At 48.9% G+C, this 18,448-nt stretch overlaps 2 protein-coding genes across 3 annotated transcripts; one reads left to right on the top strand and one right to left on the bottom strand.

Moving 5' to 3' along the window:
* Positions 1 to 126: 126 nt before the first annotated feature.
* On the bottom strand, positions 127 to 5,671 carry LOC122370050 (probable acyl-CoA dehydrogenase 6). 2 transcript variants are annotated; one of them, XM_043345309.1, is made up of 9 exons: positions 5,322 to 5,671; positions 4,715 to 4,835; positions 3,999 to 4,128; positions 3,652 to 3,766; positions 3,096 to 3,255; positions 2,660 to 2,799; positions 2,136 to 2,331; positions 1,043 to 1,170; positions 127 to 641 (listed from the first exon to the last, which is right to left on the bottom strand). In XM_043345309.1, exons 1-9 carry the CDS (start codon positions 5,493 to 5,495, stop codon positions 522 to 524), a joined length of 1,284 nt encoding a protein of 427 aa, XP_043201244.1. In that variant the 5' UTR covers positions 5,496 to 5,671; the 3' UTR covers positions 127 to 521. The 2 variants fall into 2 exon arrangements, with proteins under 2 accessions (XP_043201244.1, XP_043201243.1); XM_043345308.1 differs by having other exon boundaries at positions 2,660 to 2,880; positions 5,322 to 5,647.
* A 1,279-nt stretch (positions 5,672 to 6,950) lies between these two features.
* On the top strand, positions 6,951 to 18,210 carry LOC122370049. The gene is made up of 2 exons (XM_043345307.1): positions 6,951 to 7,270; positions 15,507 to 18,210. The coding sequence occupies exons 1-2, from the start codon at positions 7,112 to 7,114 to the stop codon at positions 17,271 to 17,273; spliced, it is 1,926 nt and encodes a 641-aa protein (XP_043201242.1). The 5' UTR covers positions 6,951 to 7,111; the 3' UTR covers positions 17,274 to 18,210.
* Positions 18,211 to 18,448: the final 238 nt, after the last annotated feature.

The following is an 18,448-nucleotide window of genomic DNA, read 5'->3' as shown; positions in this document are numbered from 1 at the left end:
CTTATTCTTCCATTTCACTAGATTTAGAAATATATGCGTCGCAAGCGATATCAGTTAATTGAGCTACAGCCAGGAAAACGCCAGTGCACGGTTAGGATCCAGGAGGTGGTATCTGAATGACAAAAATGTATAACGACAAATATATTTATGTTTCACGTTACTCACGATCTGCAATGCACATTGTATAACCATATCAAATAGAGGCTCTTAGTTTAACAATAGGTTAGTTCAGTCCGTTCCGGCATATTCGTGCTTACACTAATAACATTTCCACGAGGTGCATCAACGATATGCTACTTCTTCTGCATATCAGTACCAAAATCGGCCACATATTGCATTGATAATTGTCAGGTACCAGTGCAAAAACACCAAATACCCCAAAAGCACCCATTGCACCTCAAGCGAGATGCATTTTCCGTTCACATCCGCTGCTTTTCAGCCCACGATATAGCGAGGGGCTGGCCTGGCTGGCCTGCCACCTAACGGTCTGAGCGGGAACTGATAGTGCCGGCTGCGGCCACCTACCGGGCCGGCGCTGGCAGCGTGCCCATGAACTTGCAGATGATGCCGAGCATGACTTCGTCTGCGCCAGCTCCGATCGAGAGAAGACGCAGGTCGCGATACATCCGACTCACCAGCACCTGGGGGAAGGTCAGGTCAGGTCAGGTCAGGCCAGGTCAAGTGCGACAGGCATTTGTCGTATTGAGTCACTGATGCCTCAACAGCCGCAGCTCGTGGCATGATGCAGCAACGGCCCACCAGGCGCTTCAATTCCATTCCCTTTACGGTAGGTCACGTCTGTTGCATGCGGAGAGGGGGATGAAATAAGTAGAAAGTAGGTAGAAAATAAGCGACTTTGAAACGGAAGAAAAACAAAAAAGGAACAGCATTTACCAGCATTGCCGACAACTGAAGACTATAATGTTATTAGCTGGGAATTTGAAGCAACAGGATAAAAGAGAACCTAATGCACCACATTCCATATGCTTGCTTTCTAATACTGAGACACGGCTGACTCCAAAACCACGAGAGCTGCTCTCACCTCGTTTGTGAATCCCATTCCGCCCCAGAACTGCAGACACTTGTCGGAGACCTCACGCACCAGACGGCCCGACTTCAGTTTGCCCATGGAGACCAGCTCAGTGACGTCCTGGCCGGCCACGTACGACTCTGAAGGGAACCGACAGTAATGCATGTCAAATAGGTGCTCAGAACACCAGCAGTGAACCCAGCTGGCCGGCGGGATGGCAGAGGAGCCTTGAAAGCTCGCTGACCCAACTGAGCCACATAGTGCGTCCAATTAGGGAAACACCTCTGAAACCACGTAAGTACACAAGACGGAGATCATAGTTACAAGGCATACAAGACAGAGCCTAGCGATTCGTCAAACGGAGAAATACAGAATTTCTCCAATCAGCCTAGAATCAAATAATGACTCATTCGATAAATGCATACAGATAATACTGCACGGAAAATATCACACTGATGCATAGATTCAACACTGTATCGGTGAAGCAGCATTCATAAACTTCACATCCATCACGAGCATAAGGTACCCTGATAGAAGAAAGGGGGCGGCCCGCGGTTTCGAGTCACCTCAAGATATCCTCATGTAACGCGCCGGGGACCACACAGAGTAAACAATTAACAATCACTGCTAGAGGGATGAGGAAGTCCTGAGGAGCATTATCCCTTTTAGACTGACACACACACACACACAACCCGCAGTGTCCGTTCACTCACTGTTGGCTCCGTAAAGCAGCGAGCACACAGGGGCACAGTCCCTTGTAGAGGGACGGGGACGGCCTCGAGTGTAAACTGCATAGCACGCTAGTAGAAAGAATGACAGGGACAGCCCGCAGAGCCCGATTACCCACCGACGGCGCGATAAGGCAGCAAGCACACGGGGAACAGTTCCTTATGAAGGGATGGGGACGGTTAAGGGTCACCAGCCCCCTACCCTAGTAGAAAGACTGACATGCCACAGCCCGCGGTGCCCGTTCACCCACCGACGGCGCGGTAGAGCAACAAGCACACAGGAGGAACAGTCCTTGTGAAGGGACGGAGGCGGTCAGGTCACTACCCTAGTAGATAAGCGAAGCTGGCCCGTGCCCCCACAGTGCCCCTTCACTCACCGACGGCGCGGTAGAGCAGCGACCGCAGCAGCTCCACCTCCGTCTGCAGTTCGGCCAGTGTGAAGTGGACCACCTGGTTGTCCAGGATGGAGCGGCCGAACGCCTGCCGCTGGCGCGCGTACTCGATCGTCTGGTTGATGATGAGGTCCATCGGCGCCAGGCTCAGCGCGATACCGGCCATACGCTCCTCCTGGAACTGAACACACAGGGCATATGGGTAATGGTACTGAACAGTGGACACACACCATCGGTACGACCAAACTAGTTACATGACACGTACCAAGCGGACATGGACTGAGTATGAGTAAAACAAACTTACACACTAGAGCGCAGAACCCCCAGCGCCATATGTATCCACATCACATAGTTAGGAGCTAATTGAATTTCGGTAGTCTCGGTAGTACTTCATTGGCTAGCAGCTCAGCGGAACAATATGATTTGGTCAGAAAGCGTTCCTGTTCTTCACCCTGTCCTTCACCTCGTCCAATGTCTATCGATGGCGGAAAGCCGTTTACGTGTCTCACTTGTTGCATTTGGTAGGTGAAGCCCATGCCTTCCTCGCCGATAATGCTGTCGGCAGGAACCCGCACATCCTCGAAGAAGATTTGCGCCGTGTCCGAGCTGCGCATGCCCATCTTGTCGATACGCTTGGCGATGGTGATGCCTGGTGAGCCACAGGGGATAGACTTCGTCATACCCAGGTTCCAAAATCCGCGTAGAGAGAGCAAACTGGATGACATTACAACTGCAACAACAGGGGAAAGAGCATGTTGTATCTTCAGTCATACGCGCACACACTGTTACACAGGCCATTTTCCCTTGTATCCTTTCCTTTCAATCACCCTCTTCAGTGTCTCTTAGCGCGCATAGCATACGAGATACCTACGAGTCAGCTTACCTGTGACTACCTTCATTGTCGCCCACAGAAGCGTTTAAAGTCTCAACGGCCACCCAACCCACCTTTGGTGTCCATGGGCACGCACATGAGCGACTTGCTGCGGTGCGGAGGCCCGGCGCTAGTGTTTGCCAGCAGGCAGATCCAGTCAGCCTGACAGCCGTTTGTGATCCACATCTTCTGGCCGTTGATGATCAGGTCGTCTCCCTTCCGCTCGGCTCGCGTCTGACGACGATCAGGGGTAAGGAGAGGGTCATACACTTTTACACAGTCGCAGATACTCGTGAACGGCCAAACGACTACTCTCCAATGGTTAGTGAGTGGGCGTTGGGCCAAGAACACACGAAGCAGAACTATCCGTTCCAGTCTACGAAGGCGACACGAAGAACCGCACACGAACACACGTAAAGGAACAGCCGGCTTCAGTATGCTCTGCTGTCTCGGTAGTCTTTTTTTTTTTTAGTGGCCGCAACTTTCGTTTGGTCATCGCCATATCTGGACGTGATTCACCGATCAGACAATCAACCGGTTACAGGCTACTCCGTACTAACATGTGGTCATATCTCCAATTTCTCGATATTATCATCATGTTCGCTGAAATCACATCTGAACTGAGCCCACCTTGATGGAAGCCACGTCGGAGCCGGCGCCCGGCTCGCTGACACCCAGACAAGACACCAGATCACCGGCGATGGACGGCGCCAGAAACTCCCTCTTCAGGCGGTCATTGCCCGCCCTGCCGACACGACAGAAGGGCATGTTTGAGGGTCACTGATGTGACTCACGTGAGAGCGTACAACTTATCATTGAAGGAGATGGGGCTTGGAATGAGAGGGGGTATACATCCCAGCGATCTCGGCCCTAACCAGACATGGTTCACGTGACTAATTGACATATGTTGGATCAGGACCAGCACAGTTATCAAATCTGAAAACCCAGCAGCCCCAAGACAGCCCTCCATGTCTCACCTGGCCAGCGCCGGAGTCGACATGTCCGTCTGGACAGCAATGGCCATCGGCACGGCTCCGCAGTGCACCGCTCCGAGCTGCTCGTTGGCAGCCACGCTGTAGGAGAAGTCCAGAGCAGAGCCGCCATACTCTGCCGAACAGTAAGTGGATCGAATTATGCACCAACTAGGCACGGTATGCAGCAGTACAGAAAATATACTGCATGTGTCAACTTGCAGTATATTTTCTTGCTGGCATGCGTTGGCATGCGACATCGAGGTTCCTTTGAAGCAGGAACAAGCTAATAAGAATCACACAGAACTTCCGTGCAAGAATACTGTTTTGGTAAATCTGTAAATGACAGCTGGGCTATATAAGACTATGTGTGACAGGTCTCCTAAAGAGAAGGTAGGTATCCCTTTGCAACAGGAAAATGATTTACATTGTCTGGCACAAGTGTCTACTTTTAAGACTGATTGGAGACAAGGGCTCATGGTTTCCTTTCACAAGAGTCAGTTGAGACAAATGGATGTTCTAAAAGATATTTTAAAACTTGAGTGCTTGATAGCTTTGATTCAGGTTGAGGTGTTCAACAGGCAACAGGAACTATTGTGAAAAAAGATAAAGTGGACAATAGCCAAATGGCTCCCACTCTATTCATAGTTATTGTTATACCATATGATCATGTAAATTGACATTAGTGATTGGATGTCATCATGTCATGTTCTACTCATCACCAGTTGGTTTAGTTATTCCCAGTAGCCCAGCATTGCCAAGCTTCTTAAAAACTTCCTTAGCAGGAAATGCTCCATCAGCTTCCCACTGGTCAACATGTGGGTTGATATCTTGATCTATAATCTGAAAGAAAAATCAGTGAATAAAGTGAGATTGCATTATGCAAACAACTAATCACAGACAGATTTTCCTTATTGGTTTGAAAAAAGTACCGATTGCAAATGCATATGAGCTTCGAACGAAGTATCAAAGCAAAGAACAAACACACCAGAAATAAACAGTTTGAAGCATCCAAATCATTAGCTACCTAATAGGTATAATTAAGGTGCAATTTACTTAACAAGTTAAACAAACGACATGCTAAATAAATAAGACTGCAGTCTTCAGTTCAGGTCTTTAGCAGTTTAGCACATTTCTCATCAATTATAGGTAACAAAAAATGTTTTAAATGTTCAAAATCAAAAACAATAAAATTTTGACCCAACATAAACTAAAATAACCATCATGATCGAGTGGATAAATTGATTGACTGTGAGCCGCAATGGATATCAAAATCAAAGCAGACAGCATTTTTCAAAAGTACTTAACATCAACATCTATGGATCTCACCTTCTTCAGTGTATTCTGGATTTCTCTGTGGTCTTCCCCATATACTGGACATGCGCTTACTTTGAAATGGCAGGAATTCAAAGAAAAACACTTTTTGGTTTCTTTTGTCAAAGCCCGTCCACCAAATCCACTGATTGTGATGCATTTGTTTATGCCAGGTCTCACCAACATCATGTCGATGTTTTTTATGGCAAAACGTTACAGCCAGGCAACAAAAGGATGACCCAGAGCCCAGTCTAGAGCCAGGCAGATAAATTTTTGATAAATACAAAGTAAGCTAACCTACGCCCTTGTTATTGTTATGAAACATCCCACCTTTAGCGCCCTGCGCTCCCTGAGAAATCCTTAGCGCCAATTTTGTCTTGAACACGCCTTAGATGTCTACAAATAAGGTAGGAAGCAGCGCTACCATATCCGAAGGAAAACATCACAGGCCTACTAAGTAAAGGAATCTTGCTACTACCATTACCCAAGGGATCTTGCTACTACCCCAGAAAAGTTCTATCGGACCCAAGATTCTTAAAGATTGTTCGGACCGTCAATGATCGGTTACATCATATATGGCCTTGGCTCGGACCGTCAACGCAGCACTGACGTATCCGCACGGTTATCTTGAAGAATCTTGTCCACGGTGGCTACTGGCTATAAATCAACACTTCCACAGCGTACCTATTCGGTAGAGTGACACGTGATCTTCTATGATTTAATCACTATAGGTGTAGGTAGGCAAGTGGCAACTGAGGCCATAACATGACTTTTTGAAACTTTGGCACAGCGGGACGTTTAACCCGCGCCCCGTAGGGGGGAGGGGTCAAACACCCCCCCCCCCCCCCGCCCCCTGTCCTTTATCTCCTAAACGGCTGCAGATATCGCCACCAAACTTTTAGGACTCCTCCGGGCATGAATTTTACACATTGTGACCAAAATTTTCCAGAGGCTATGACACGTTGGCCACAAATGACGTTCTGCCATTTTCGACCCAAAAAAAAGGTTTCGCGAGAAGAGCTGTCAGGCCTACAGCTTTGAAGAAGCAGGAAAATGATCAGACATATAAAGTGTAGAATTAACAGGGCTATAGGTAACACTGATGTTTCGGATTTTTGATTTTTTTCATTTCGGGTGCGTTTTGTTTCCCTGCCGTTACACATCCGTAGTTCTCTGGCTGACAACTATAGCTGCATTGACTGAGGCAGACTGTCTGTTCTAGTTGTCACATTTATGATATTGAGAATGTGATGACACCTCAGAATTGAAACGCGAAAAGTCTTGAATATCAGTACCTTATTATATAATGGATAAATAAGTGGTGCGTTATTTCAAAGCCATACAATGCATGGGAAGAAAATGGATTTGGAAGAATGAAGGAACTTGAAACTTCAATGCAAAACAAGCGAGTAGCGGGAGAAATACATTTTCCCGTATATTGTCACGCTGTCAAGCGCTACACAGCAGCTCATTACCTGCTTGCCTGTCCGCGCAACTGGGCATGTGTCCTCACTGTAGTGACCTCTGTATGTGTGAATGTTTCCTGGTGTGAGACCGAGGACAGAAACCGTGCGGGAAATCCGCACCGTCCGCCCCTGCTGCCGCCGCCGCTGCGCCGCGATTGGACCCTTATCGACAGTTGTGGTCTGATAGCGGCGAGCAGCGGCGAGCAGCGGCCGACCGCTGTCGGCGCGGCTCGACACTGCACTGGTGCGGCCGTAGGGTGTCCGGTGGGGCGCCGTGGACCCCGCAGAGGGCACGGGGCACGGGACACGTGCTCGTCCCGCCTGCAACGTCAGCCAGTCATGGCTGCACGGGCGGCGGTGGTGGCGGCCGTCTGTGTGCTGCTGGTGGGGGTGCACGGCTTCAGAGAGCCACTGGCGTGCAGCATCCGGTGCTGCACATTCTCACCGAGATGTCTGGGAGCGACGCACATGAGCTGCCACTGTCCCGACACCAACACGGTAGGTGAGATCGTGATCGAGTGCGTGCCGGATGGGCACCTGAGGGGTGTCTGCCGAGCAACGGGCTGAGGGAGACGGATGGTAGGTCCCCAGGGCAGTAACCATCCCGTGCATTCGTGACGGAGGAATGGAAATTTGAATTCAGAGGCCTGCTTGAGCTGAACTCAACAAGTTTCTTTCACTAGGCCATGCTTAAGAACAATACCTAACCTAATACGAATTTAGGTATTGTTCACTATCAGCTATCAGCTGGACCTTGAGCCGCCCTTAGGGGCTTTCACCTGACCACAGAGGTCACCGGTTGTTGACCTGAGACCATAAAATCGGCTGCCAGTAACTGCGTCTTTAAACCCGAGCATGGCTGGGTGGGGGGTCTACAGAGTCCCCACTCCCCCTCCAATTATTCGACGATATCTTATAAACCGTTTGACGGATCAACATGAAACTTGCGGTACCTTCAGCAGCATCAATTTGACACATTGTGTTAAAATTTCAATTTTCCCGCTACCACAGTTCGGCCGGAAATGACGTCAGAGTGAGTGACGTCATGTCGGCCGATTTTGATGCAAAATATTGAACTACGGCAAACGCTTTCAAGAGCTCAGATTTAAAGCTAGAGACAACTTTTTTGCATGAGTGGACTACAAATACAAGTAGCTATCAAACTGCTCACTCGAATTTTCGAAATTTCGAAAACTTTGAAAAATATCTATTTACAATTACAAAAAAAAAAAAATATTTTTTTTATTTTTTTCAACAAGTTTTTTATTTTTCGCAAAAAACAGGACATATGTGATAAAACACACACTGATCAACTACTCTAGCAAGTTTTAGCTCGATATCTTTCAAAATAGCCAAGTTATTTGCATTATTGTTAACCCGCGCCCCAGTGGCGGTCTCGGCCAACTTCGCCCTAGTGAGGGGGGGCATATGTTACCACCCACCTCTAACTCAAAAACTAAGAGGGCTAGAAAGACGCGGTAAAAAGCAGTCGATAGCTCTCAATACGTACGTTTGAAAGTATTTCGGTCCTTTTTCACCTTAGAGCAATATTGGGGTCACCAGAGGTCATCAAAGGTCAAAATTTGCCAATTGTCATTATATTTTTCAGAAAACATGCCGCTATCTCAGGAACTATGGTAGCTAGAAAAACGCATGGGAAAGCAATCGATAGCTTTTAAACTCTTCATTTGAAAAGGTCACTATCAATATTGTCCTCAGATCAACGGTTTAGCCTCCAGAGGGCAAAAACTCCAAAAATAGCTGTTTTTACGAAAAGTGTTTTTCGACAATAACTTTCGACTACAAAAAGCCGCGACATTTCTATTGCCAGAATCGTGTTCCCCTCACCGAGACGCGTCGAATGAACTATAATTCGACCTTGAAAGGTCAACTTAAAAATTTGACCTCAGGTCAAGGTCATGACCTGACCGGAAAATGTCATGTTGCATATCAGTCGATGCGTCTCAACAAGACAAACACAATGAGACCATCCCCAGCGTTCTATCTCTTTCCAATCGCGAGTTATTGGCAAAAAACTGTTTGTAGCCTCAAATGACCTCGGATGACCTTTCTAGAGGCTATCAGCAAAAATGACACCTTGGTCATCATGAGTGGACTAAATCATTGTGATTCTGAAATATTTGGACTGTTCCTATGCGTACACACGGATCTAGAGGCATTTTCATTTTTCTCCATTGACTTGTAATGGAAAGGTCACGCCACTGACCTGACCTTAGGTCGCGGATATAAAAAATCCGAGATATACAAATTGTAGGCTCCCATAACAGCATGCAATCCACCAAGTTTAAAACCTTTCTGACAAACACTGCAGGCTGGACATGATTGCAAACTTTTTTTAAGGCTTGGTCAGTTAACTTGACCTGGTGACCTGACCTGACATGACCTGGGGTCAAAAATTTCACACATTGTCCAAAATTGATGTACCAAAAGCTACCCCAAGCGGCGCGGCGCTACGCGCCGCGGTTTTTTATTCACACGCGAAAAACGCGACAGGGTGGTAACATATGCCCCCCCCCACTGGGGCGAAGGTTAACCCGCGCACCGACGGGGGGCGGATATCCGCCCCCCCTGAGGTTTTTCGCGAATAGCGGGAAAACCGCGGCGCGTAGCGCCGCGAAATTTGGTATGACTATAACCTCATCAATTTTACACATGGTGTGCAAGTTTGAACTTCCTACCTTTTAAGGTCAGGTCACCAGGTCACTTTGAATGACCCAACCTCAAGTCACTTTTTTGCAACTTTGTCACCGTGCCAGAGCTACAGTAGATGTCGGAGGCCTTTGAAAGTCGCAGGATATTATAAGGTCATTAGTAGCTACAAGTTGTATATCTCGGAATTTTGATATCGGTGACCTAAGGTCAGGTCAATTTCGCGACCTCCCCATTATAAGTCAATGGGGGAAAAATCAACTCCCTGTTTTTACCACTAAAACGGGTCGGAATGGCCTCATATACCATACATGACTTCATATACGATCAACCTTCACTACCTTGAGGTCTGTTTTGCTGTTGGGCAGCTGTGAGGTCATGTGACGTCATCAAAGGTCACCAAAGGTTTTTGGCCAATAACTCCGTACAGGAACAAGATACAGACGCGTGGATGGTCTCATTGTGTTCAGCTCGTCAAGACGCATCGAATGATATACATGATGACCTCGAGGTCACGTGACCTGAGGTCAACCTTTGACCTTGACCTTTCGAGGTCAACATATATTTTATTCGATGCGGATTGACGAGAAGATCACGATGGTGCCCTTAGTTTGTTCTTATCTTGACTAATTCGAAAGTTATTCGAGAAAAACTCTCTCCATATCTAGCGCCACCATTTTGACTTTTTCGACCCCTGTGACGTCATCTTTGACCTGACCTGAAAATGACCTTAGTAAAAATTGTAGATCTTGGCCGTGCGTATCCGATGCCGTTTACCGCTTGTCGCTATCTTGCTTCGTTCTCGAGATCTCAGGGGGGGCGGTCATCCGCCCCCCCCCCCGTCGGTGCGAAGTTGGCGCAGACCCCCGTCGGTGCGCGGGTTAAAATTTTACGATTAAATATTTTTCTAAGCCATTTTTCGGTACGTTTTTGACATTATGCAGCAATATACGTGGCACCAGCGTGCTCCTCAGCTCAAACTGCATCTGATAGGCACATTTTTGTTGAAAAATATCATTTTCAAAATTTGACCTTTTCTGACCTGAAAGTGACCTGACATCCGGTAAATTCAGCTGAAAATGGTATCAAATGAAACAGACGAAACTGTGTTCGAAATCTGCGAGTAAAATGGACCACAAAACATGTGTCATGTGACCGATACATGATATTTAATTTTCATGACATTGGATGACCTGGCCTTGACCTGAAAAAAAAATCGAAGTAAAAGCTCGGTACCCTCAGGGTATCTAACGCATATATCAAGGAGTGCGTAAACCAAAATTGAGCCTGATCGGACTTGTTAGCCGGCGGTCAGAGCCTAAATTGTGAACAAGCAAAAATGCTGATAATGTTTACTTTGACCTGACCTGTGACGTCATCGGTAGACTCGAGGTCAATCGAAATGGGTTTCGCTCGACAGTTTTGCCAGAGGTATCAGACGCCGTTTGAATTTTGACGATCGGCCCAGTAGTTTCGGAGATAGAAGCGGTGCTCTGGAGAGCCCCCCCCCCCCCCCAGTCTCTCGCGTTATGGAAAATACCCCAGTCATGCGCGGGTTAAGTTTTAACCCTCGCCCTGGTAGGAAGGGGGGTCGATGCGAGCGACCCCCCTCAGGTTTTTCAAAAATAGCGTAGAAACGGCGAAATTTGGCACGGCCTATGGGACAACCTTTTTACAGTTTCTACAGTTTGTACATATGCCCTAAAAAACTTCAGGTTCGGGTAACCTTGGGTCAGGTTACCGGGTCAGAAAAACTGGTACGAGGTCATGGTCAAGTTTCAATTTTCTTTATGCACCTGTCCAACTCACAGTTTTGGACTGATTTCTTAAAACTTTCAGGATGTGCTAAGTCCACCAAGTTTTATAACATATAGTTCGTTTGCTTATGTCACTAACCTTAGGTCAGTTAGAGGTCAATCCGTCGTAATGTTAAGCCCATGGGAAAATATTCAATTCGGAAAATACTGGAGATATCCGCTTCGTTCTATCACTTTTGCGCTTTGAAACCTCAGTTCTTGAGATTATGTCACTTGGTGCTTCTTTGTTTGGTCGGTGTAGGTACTTATCCATGGATCAGGTCAAGTGAGGTCAACTGAGGGAGGTCAAATGACGTTTGTGCCAATAACTTGTCACATAATAAAGATGCAGCTTTCAAAATAGTGTCTACTATCATTCTGTTCCTCTTGAAGAGCCGAGTCGAATGATATGCACCATTACGCAATTTCGACCATTCTTAAGACTTACGTTTTACTTAAAAGTTGTGCTTAACTTCTTAAGTATGCTTAACCAAGCAACAAAGTATACCATTCGTCGCGCCTTGACGTGCTGAGTTCACCGGTGCTTTTGTTTTTGCTCTATCTTAATTAGATCAAAAGTTATAAGCGAAAAAAAAAACTTTGAGCTGTTTTAGCGAAATTTTTACATTTATACCCCCCAAAACCCCCTAAGTATTGATTTAGAGCAACCAAATTTGCACAAGGGTGAGAAGTATAAGGGGGCCACCAACCCACCAAATTTGGTCTTTCTAGGTGCCATAGGACTTAGGAGCCAATCGCCCTCTTTCGCGAAGCTCCAGCTCAATTATTAGTGACAAACTCGCGCAGGGGCCGCATCTGCTCCTTGCAAACCGGGCAGGCCGAAAACCGGTAGATTCAGAGAAGGTTAAACGCTTAAAAGGTTAACCTCACAAATAAGCTGAATTAATTATCAACTGTAAAATATCAACTGTAAAAGCATTAATTTCGCTTACTCGTAATTTGATTTAAAAAACACACACGTATTTCAGTAGGTAACTTAGATATAACTATTTATATGAACTAAGGTTTAGCACAGTGCTTATATTATTTCATGATTTTGTGGTTTCATTTCATGGTTTGGTTATATCAGTCCATGGCGGTCAGACAGCCACGTGCTGTGTCGAAACCTTCCGGACTTCAACAAAGACCCAGACCTAGTGCGCATATCGCGCCCTTATCAAGCAATATGACGTGAGCTAGCCGGCGATATCCCCCCCCCCCCCCACTCCCCCTCCCGAAAGCGCGCGCCGATTCACGGGCGCACTCAGTTAAACTGAACCGAGTCTCCTTCCGACATACGCAACGCTGCTCATAGCTGAGGAAAAGTTACCAATCCTATATTCCATAACAGTCTATCGATATGCGTCAACGAAATTCAGACTATCGGTAGACACTTGAAGACGTGGCTCATACCATCCGGGAAATAAGCAACGTTCGTCATGCAATAGCACCAGGACTATCAGTCGATTTTTTCCGTCGACGACTGAAACCCATTGGCCATTGAGACATTGTTCTCATTATGTTGGTAAAAACTGGAAGCTGAGTGGGTTTCCTCGCGACGGATGACGTTGACATGAGGTCAGCCAGTTCGCTGTAGAACGGAACAGAACAGGAACAGAGCGTTCGGCGAAGGTCGCTGGACGCCGGACGAACCGCTACTGCAGCCGCTGCAGCTCGCAACGAAACGCGATAAGCTAGGAGTTAACAATCCAGTTGGCTGCGCACTGTTCTCATATAGGCAAACGTGATAGTCCATGGTTAACAGAATCTATTTTTTGACGGCGGTGAATGCTTTTTTACCGGTCAACTTTAAAACTTCACTGTGGTCAATTTCCCACCTTTGGGCAGCGTGGCGTTTTATATAAGTAGACAGCAGAGGGGCAGACTAGCGACGAGATCACTGATCTGGAACCCAACCACCGGCCATCCATACACATGAGCATAAACGAGCTCAACTGGCCGGGCTACTTGCCGTCTGGTCGCCGCTAATTATTCGCTGGGCCCCTGCGACGCACGGTAGGCGATCGGGCCGGTCTAGCCTCGCGAAACCTCAAAGACACTTTTTCCCGAAAATTGGAAAACAACGCATACTAGTCGACAGAAAATTCATCAAAGATTACGATTAGTGCATTTGCATGGCTCAGGAGACATTTTTTCGTAGACAAAAGTATCGTTAAAGACAGTGTTCCGTAACACTTCATAAAGGGGATAATCACAGCCGATTTTTACGCTCTTAGAATATTTTGCGGAACGATGAAATTGCTAGGTGTTGAGCATCTATTTTGCATGGAAAGTGAAATTTAGGTGTTTAGACGATTCCGCCATAGAAAGCAAGTAGACAAAATCAGTTCAAAATGTCTTATAATTAGGTTAACTTTTTATATTTTTTTCTACCACTAAACATTACGTTCACTGAATTAACCAAGCCCAGCAAAAAAAGTTTTACGAGGATGAACTGAAAATAATGCTGTATCGCATGCACTAAGACACTATCTATTAGGGGAGAAAGTGAAAATTTGCAGCCACTTGCAGCTCTGGCATCCAGACACTTTTTTCTTCCAAGGGTTGGCCGTGGCTTGGTGCACTTGAGCACAAGTGGTAAATACCCCAAAGGGTGTTTTCGCGATAGCTCAAAACACCCAGGCAATAGAGAGCTGCAACCTGGCATACCTGACCTTTGATGCACGCTAGCTCTTGTGACACCAACCGCACTTTCAAGTCAGGTCAGGTCATTGACCTATGACGTCATACATGAACCACTGCAGTGTGACTGCACGATCCTCAGATGTCGCAACCTTACAACGCTCTCAGTGCCAGAGTAACTTTCACAGGGAGGTGAGACTTGCAGAACTTATTGTCCTTCAGAGGTCTTACAACTTGTATATCTCAGATTTTTCCTAAATGTCACATAAAGTCAGGCTGGTCACGTGACCTCACCTATAAGTCAATGGGGAAATATGAAAACTGTTATTTTGGCGCCAGGAATGATATTCAATTGTCTCAAGTACATGGAATCGTTACTTCATGCACTCCTTGCAAGATCTGATGCTGCATTTTTGCATGGTTGACCTTGCATGACGTCATTTATGACGTCACTAGGGCCATACGAGTTTTTCGTCAATAACTCCCGAGCAAGTTGAGCTAGAGAGTCGACAAGGTCACCAATGGACTCCGAAAGACCTTCCGAATCGAATGATATGCGATATGACCTCCTTCGACCAACTTCGTGATTTGAAGACCTCTGACCTGACCTTGTTTCGAGGTCAAGGTCAGGTTGACCTTACGGTGGCCTCACCTGAACAAAAGTATACCATTCGACGCGCCTGAGCAAGACGAACACGACGATGTCAAATTCGTGGTTCTGCGGCCAATTTTTGCGAAGTTATTTACCAAAAACCAAACCCGCTTCTTGGGTCACGTTATGAAATGGGGCCTTGCCGGGCGAGATTTACGCTGTTTCATGATATGTATAAATTGTTAGGGCATAATCGTTTAAAAAAAAAAAAAAATAGTTTGGAGGCAATTTTCTACGGAGGTACACACCATTTCAATGTCCTACCCAGCTCATACCGTCATAAATTTCGACCTACCCTCAAAAGTATTCATGCGTTATTCGAGCAGCAATTAGGCAAATTGCAAGCTCACCACAGAGCACAAATCCTATAAGAGATAGTCCTTATTTAAAACATATGCTCATTGGATATTCAAGAAGGTTGCCCCTAAATATTGTGGTTCTAGCTTCAAAAACATGGATGTTATGAATGCCGATAGGTTTCACGAGGCTACACCCGCCGGATCGCCCACTGTGCGACGGTCAGAGACCAAAGCAGCAGGAGACAGGCTGTTATGACGGCTCAGTGAACAGCGGCACAGACAAGAGACAGGCCTCTGACTGGCTATCGGTTGAAGGGGGGGGGGCAGTACCTAAACAGCACTGTGGGATGAATCACCTCGACTGAAGTTCAGCGCTGGGAGTTACGAGGCGTACAAAGTGGGTCGTACTCAAGTTTTAGTCCTGTGAGAGCCGGACTTAGGATCGGAGTTCAGTGACCAGGGATTACTGCATACCAAAGTCATGTAAACAATGAAATCACAGCCCAGTGTCCACCCTTTACACATACCGCTACCTGGCCAGCCGTGGCTTATCTCTATTCCCAGGTGATAATTCCTTCCATCGCTCACCCTTGACCCCACCCGATCTTACCCCGCCCACTGGCTGTGCCCATGCGGTATCATGCGATGTTAACCTCGACCCTCTCTATCCCCAGATGCAGCTGCGAAGCGGCGACATACCGAGCACAGTGCAGTACATCGAGATCTTCCCGGCACAGTCGGTGACGATCGGCCCTCGCGCACTGTACGACCTGTACGGCATGCGTGACCTCACCGTACGCGACGTGCACTCACTGGAGGTGCTCTCGGATGGACTGGCGCTGCACGAGGCGGCCAGTCTGCAGACGCTCCGGCTGGACCGGATTCGTCAGGTCACACTGCGCCAGGATGCACTGTCGGGCCGCTGGCCAGCCGATGCTGAGCTCGAGATGCATCACATCGGCAACATGCACATGGAGCAGCGAGCGCTCCACTTCGAGGCGGACGGCGCCGGGCCGCGGGTGCTGCTAGAGAACGTCGCCGATCTGCACGCCAAGAGCGATGCATTCCGGGCTACCGTTAAGCATCTGATTCTGGTCAACGTCAGTATGCGCGCCTGTCAGCCTGGGACGTTCCGAGGGAAGGTGGGCACTCTGAGTCTGCTCGGCTGCCGTCTGCAGTCGCTGGAGTCCCGCTGTGTTCAGCCGGACGTCCCCTGGGGTCGCGTATCGGTCAACAACTGTGACCTGGGAGACGTGCGCGAGGCGGCGTTCACCGGCAAGGTAGACGCCTTCAATCTGGAAGCGAGCAACGTTAGCCGGCTGCTGAGTGGCGCCGTGAGCATGGAGGTACAGCGCCTCAAGCTCGAGCGGCTGCACGTGCGCGACATGGCGGCGCGTGCGCTCGATGTGTCCGTGTGCGGCTCGGTGGCGATCATGGAATCGCGAGTGGTTGATCTGCGCCGCCACGCACTGGCTGCCGTGAAACTGGCCGATTGTCGCCGCCGAGACCGGCGACCGTTCACCATCCACCTACTGCACGTGGGCCGAGCTGAGAGCGGCGCCCTGGCCGTGCATCCGTCGGTGCCAGCCAGCGCCGTCAACTGGGACTCCATCACGTTCGATACGGCGTGCTCGTGTGAGACGCGCGCTGATGTCGCCGCTCTGGTGGCCGGTGACGATGCGGCGGCCATGACGGACACGCAGCGGGCCCTCACGGATATCGTGTGGGACCGCAGCTTCTGTACTGACGCCGATGGCGACCCGCTGCTTCTCAGCGATACGGCCGCTGACTGCCCGGACTGGGGGTGGCCGGATGACGGTGCTGGCAGCGGTGGTGGCGAAGACACCAGTCTGGACCAGAGTGTCGTGTTTTATGGTGTGATCGGCGGCGTGTCTGCAGTGGTGCTGGCGTTCATCTGTCTTCTGGTGGCGAAGCGACGCCGGGTGAGCCGCGCGCTCGGCTGTGCCGGCAGCGGAGCGTCGCGCGGGGAGGACCCGTCTGTTTGCGACACCCTGCAGAGTCGGCGCACGGCATGCACAGCCGCCAACTCGACCCTGTCCTCTGTTGGAGGCGGCTCAGCGCACGGCACGCAGTTGCGCTATGAGAAGGGCTTGCCAGACCTGTTGACAGCAGCGCCTGGCGTGGACCTTTCGCCTCAACACCCTGGCTCCTACCCCGCACCGCACGAGCACATCTACGCCGAGATCGGCCCTAACCCGGTCGTGGCCGACTACGCGGACCCACGCGACTCGCTGGCGTTCCGCGGGGAGCAGCGAGACGAGCCGGCGGTGGAGCGAGGACAGTATGCCGAGATCGCTCCGCTGGTCGGCGATCCAGAGCTGGCCGAGAGGGCCCCTCCGCCGCCGTCCAGCCCCCCACCGGCGGGCAGTGACCCGTGCTTAGTGACTAACGAGATGTACTGCCCCGTCACACATCTGTGACCCAGGACGGCGCTGTGAATGTGAATGTGACCCGGTCGCACATCTGCGATTGTGGGAGGAACACAGCGCAGTGCATGTGACACCGGGAAGTGCCATGACTGTGACATTACTCTGCCACATATCTGTGACCCGCGATGCGGCATTGTGAGGTGGTGACTGGACGGTGCTGTGACAGTAACATGACACTGCCCCTCGCCTTATCTGCGAGACCAAGGCAGTGCAGTATCTGTAACTGGTGCCTGCGTGTTGCTGTCGCCTGTCACCACCCGGAGAGTCCGGCCCATCTTTCTGACGAAATGTGGCGATTCAGCGGACACCGAGCACGCGCTGGCTCGCCTCGGCCGCTGACGGCTGAGTCACGGAAGTGCAGCCGTCCCGAGCCGACCATGCCCTCCCGTGTCCTCCATGTGCCCTCTCCGTCCCCGGGGATGGAGAGCGGGACTGTAACGGACCTCCATTCCGTGAAAATGTGGCGCTGCTGTGATAGTATAGCCCCGGATTGACTGCAGACAGGGCTGGGTGGGATCGAGTGTCAGTCGACCCCCGAGAAACCATGAGCTTTGTGACGGGCGGTGCTGATCAAATGACAGACGGATGGGCTGGATGGTGCACGTTTTATGTTGATAAGTTGCCCTGTTTTACCTCAAACGAGGCCAGAATACTCTCAAGGGTTTTCCTACTCCTATGCTTTGTCGGTACCTATGCTGTATTGACACTCGATTACCGTCGATATACAATGCTATGCAGTTTGCGTTAATTTTTGTGTTGTGTATTTTTATCAAGCATCACTTGATTCATCATGTCCAAATCAGTCATGCCCTTTACTGTGTCCGATTGTTCGAAACTTTTGCTTAGTGTGAATGGTCGATGATCGTCATGCATATGTTTCGATTTAATTCAAGAATCATTGTCGCTGAATACACTGCGCTTTTTGTAATACGGCATTTTCCCTCATCGTTTTTCAGACTAATTAAGCGCCAATTTTTCATGAGTGTGTATAATGATGAGCGGTGTATTGTTTTAGGTCAGAAAGGCCGCCAAGACCAATAGATAGATATGCTATTTACTGTACGGTGCACAGGTCACGACTTTTCCCCGCTTATAAGAAATGCTGTTGCTGGACAGACGCCAGAGTCAAAGGCATTTAGCGTCCCTCTATCAATATAGCGCGCTAT

This window comes from Amphibalanus amphitrite, unplaced genomic scaffold (assembly GCF_019059575.1).
Source record: "Amphibalanus amphitrite isolate SeventyFive unplaced genomic scaffold, NRLGWU_Aamphi_draft 001093F_arrow, whole genome shotgun sequence".
In the NCBI taxonomy this organism is placed as follows: Eukaryota; Metazoa; Arthropoda; class Thecostraca; order Balanomorpha; family Balanidae; genus Amphibalanus; species Amphibalanus amphitrite.
The sequence above is the reverse complement of the archived record's forward strand: the minus strand, read 5'-3'. Positions and strand labels throughout refer to the sequence as shown.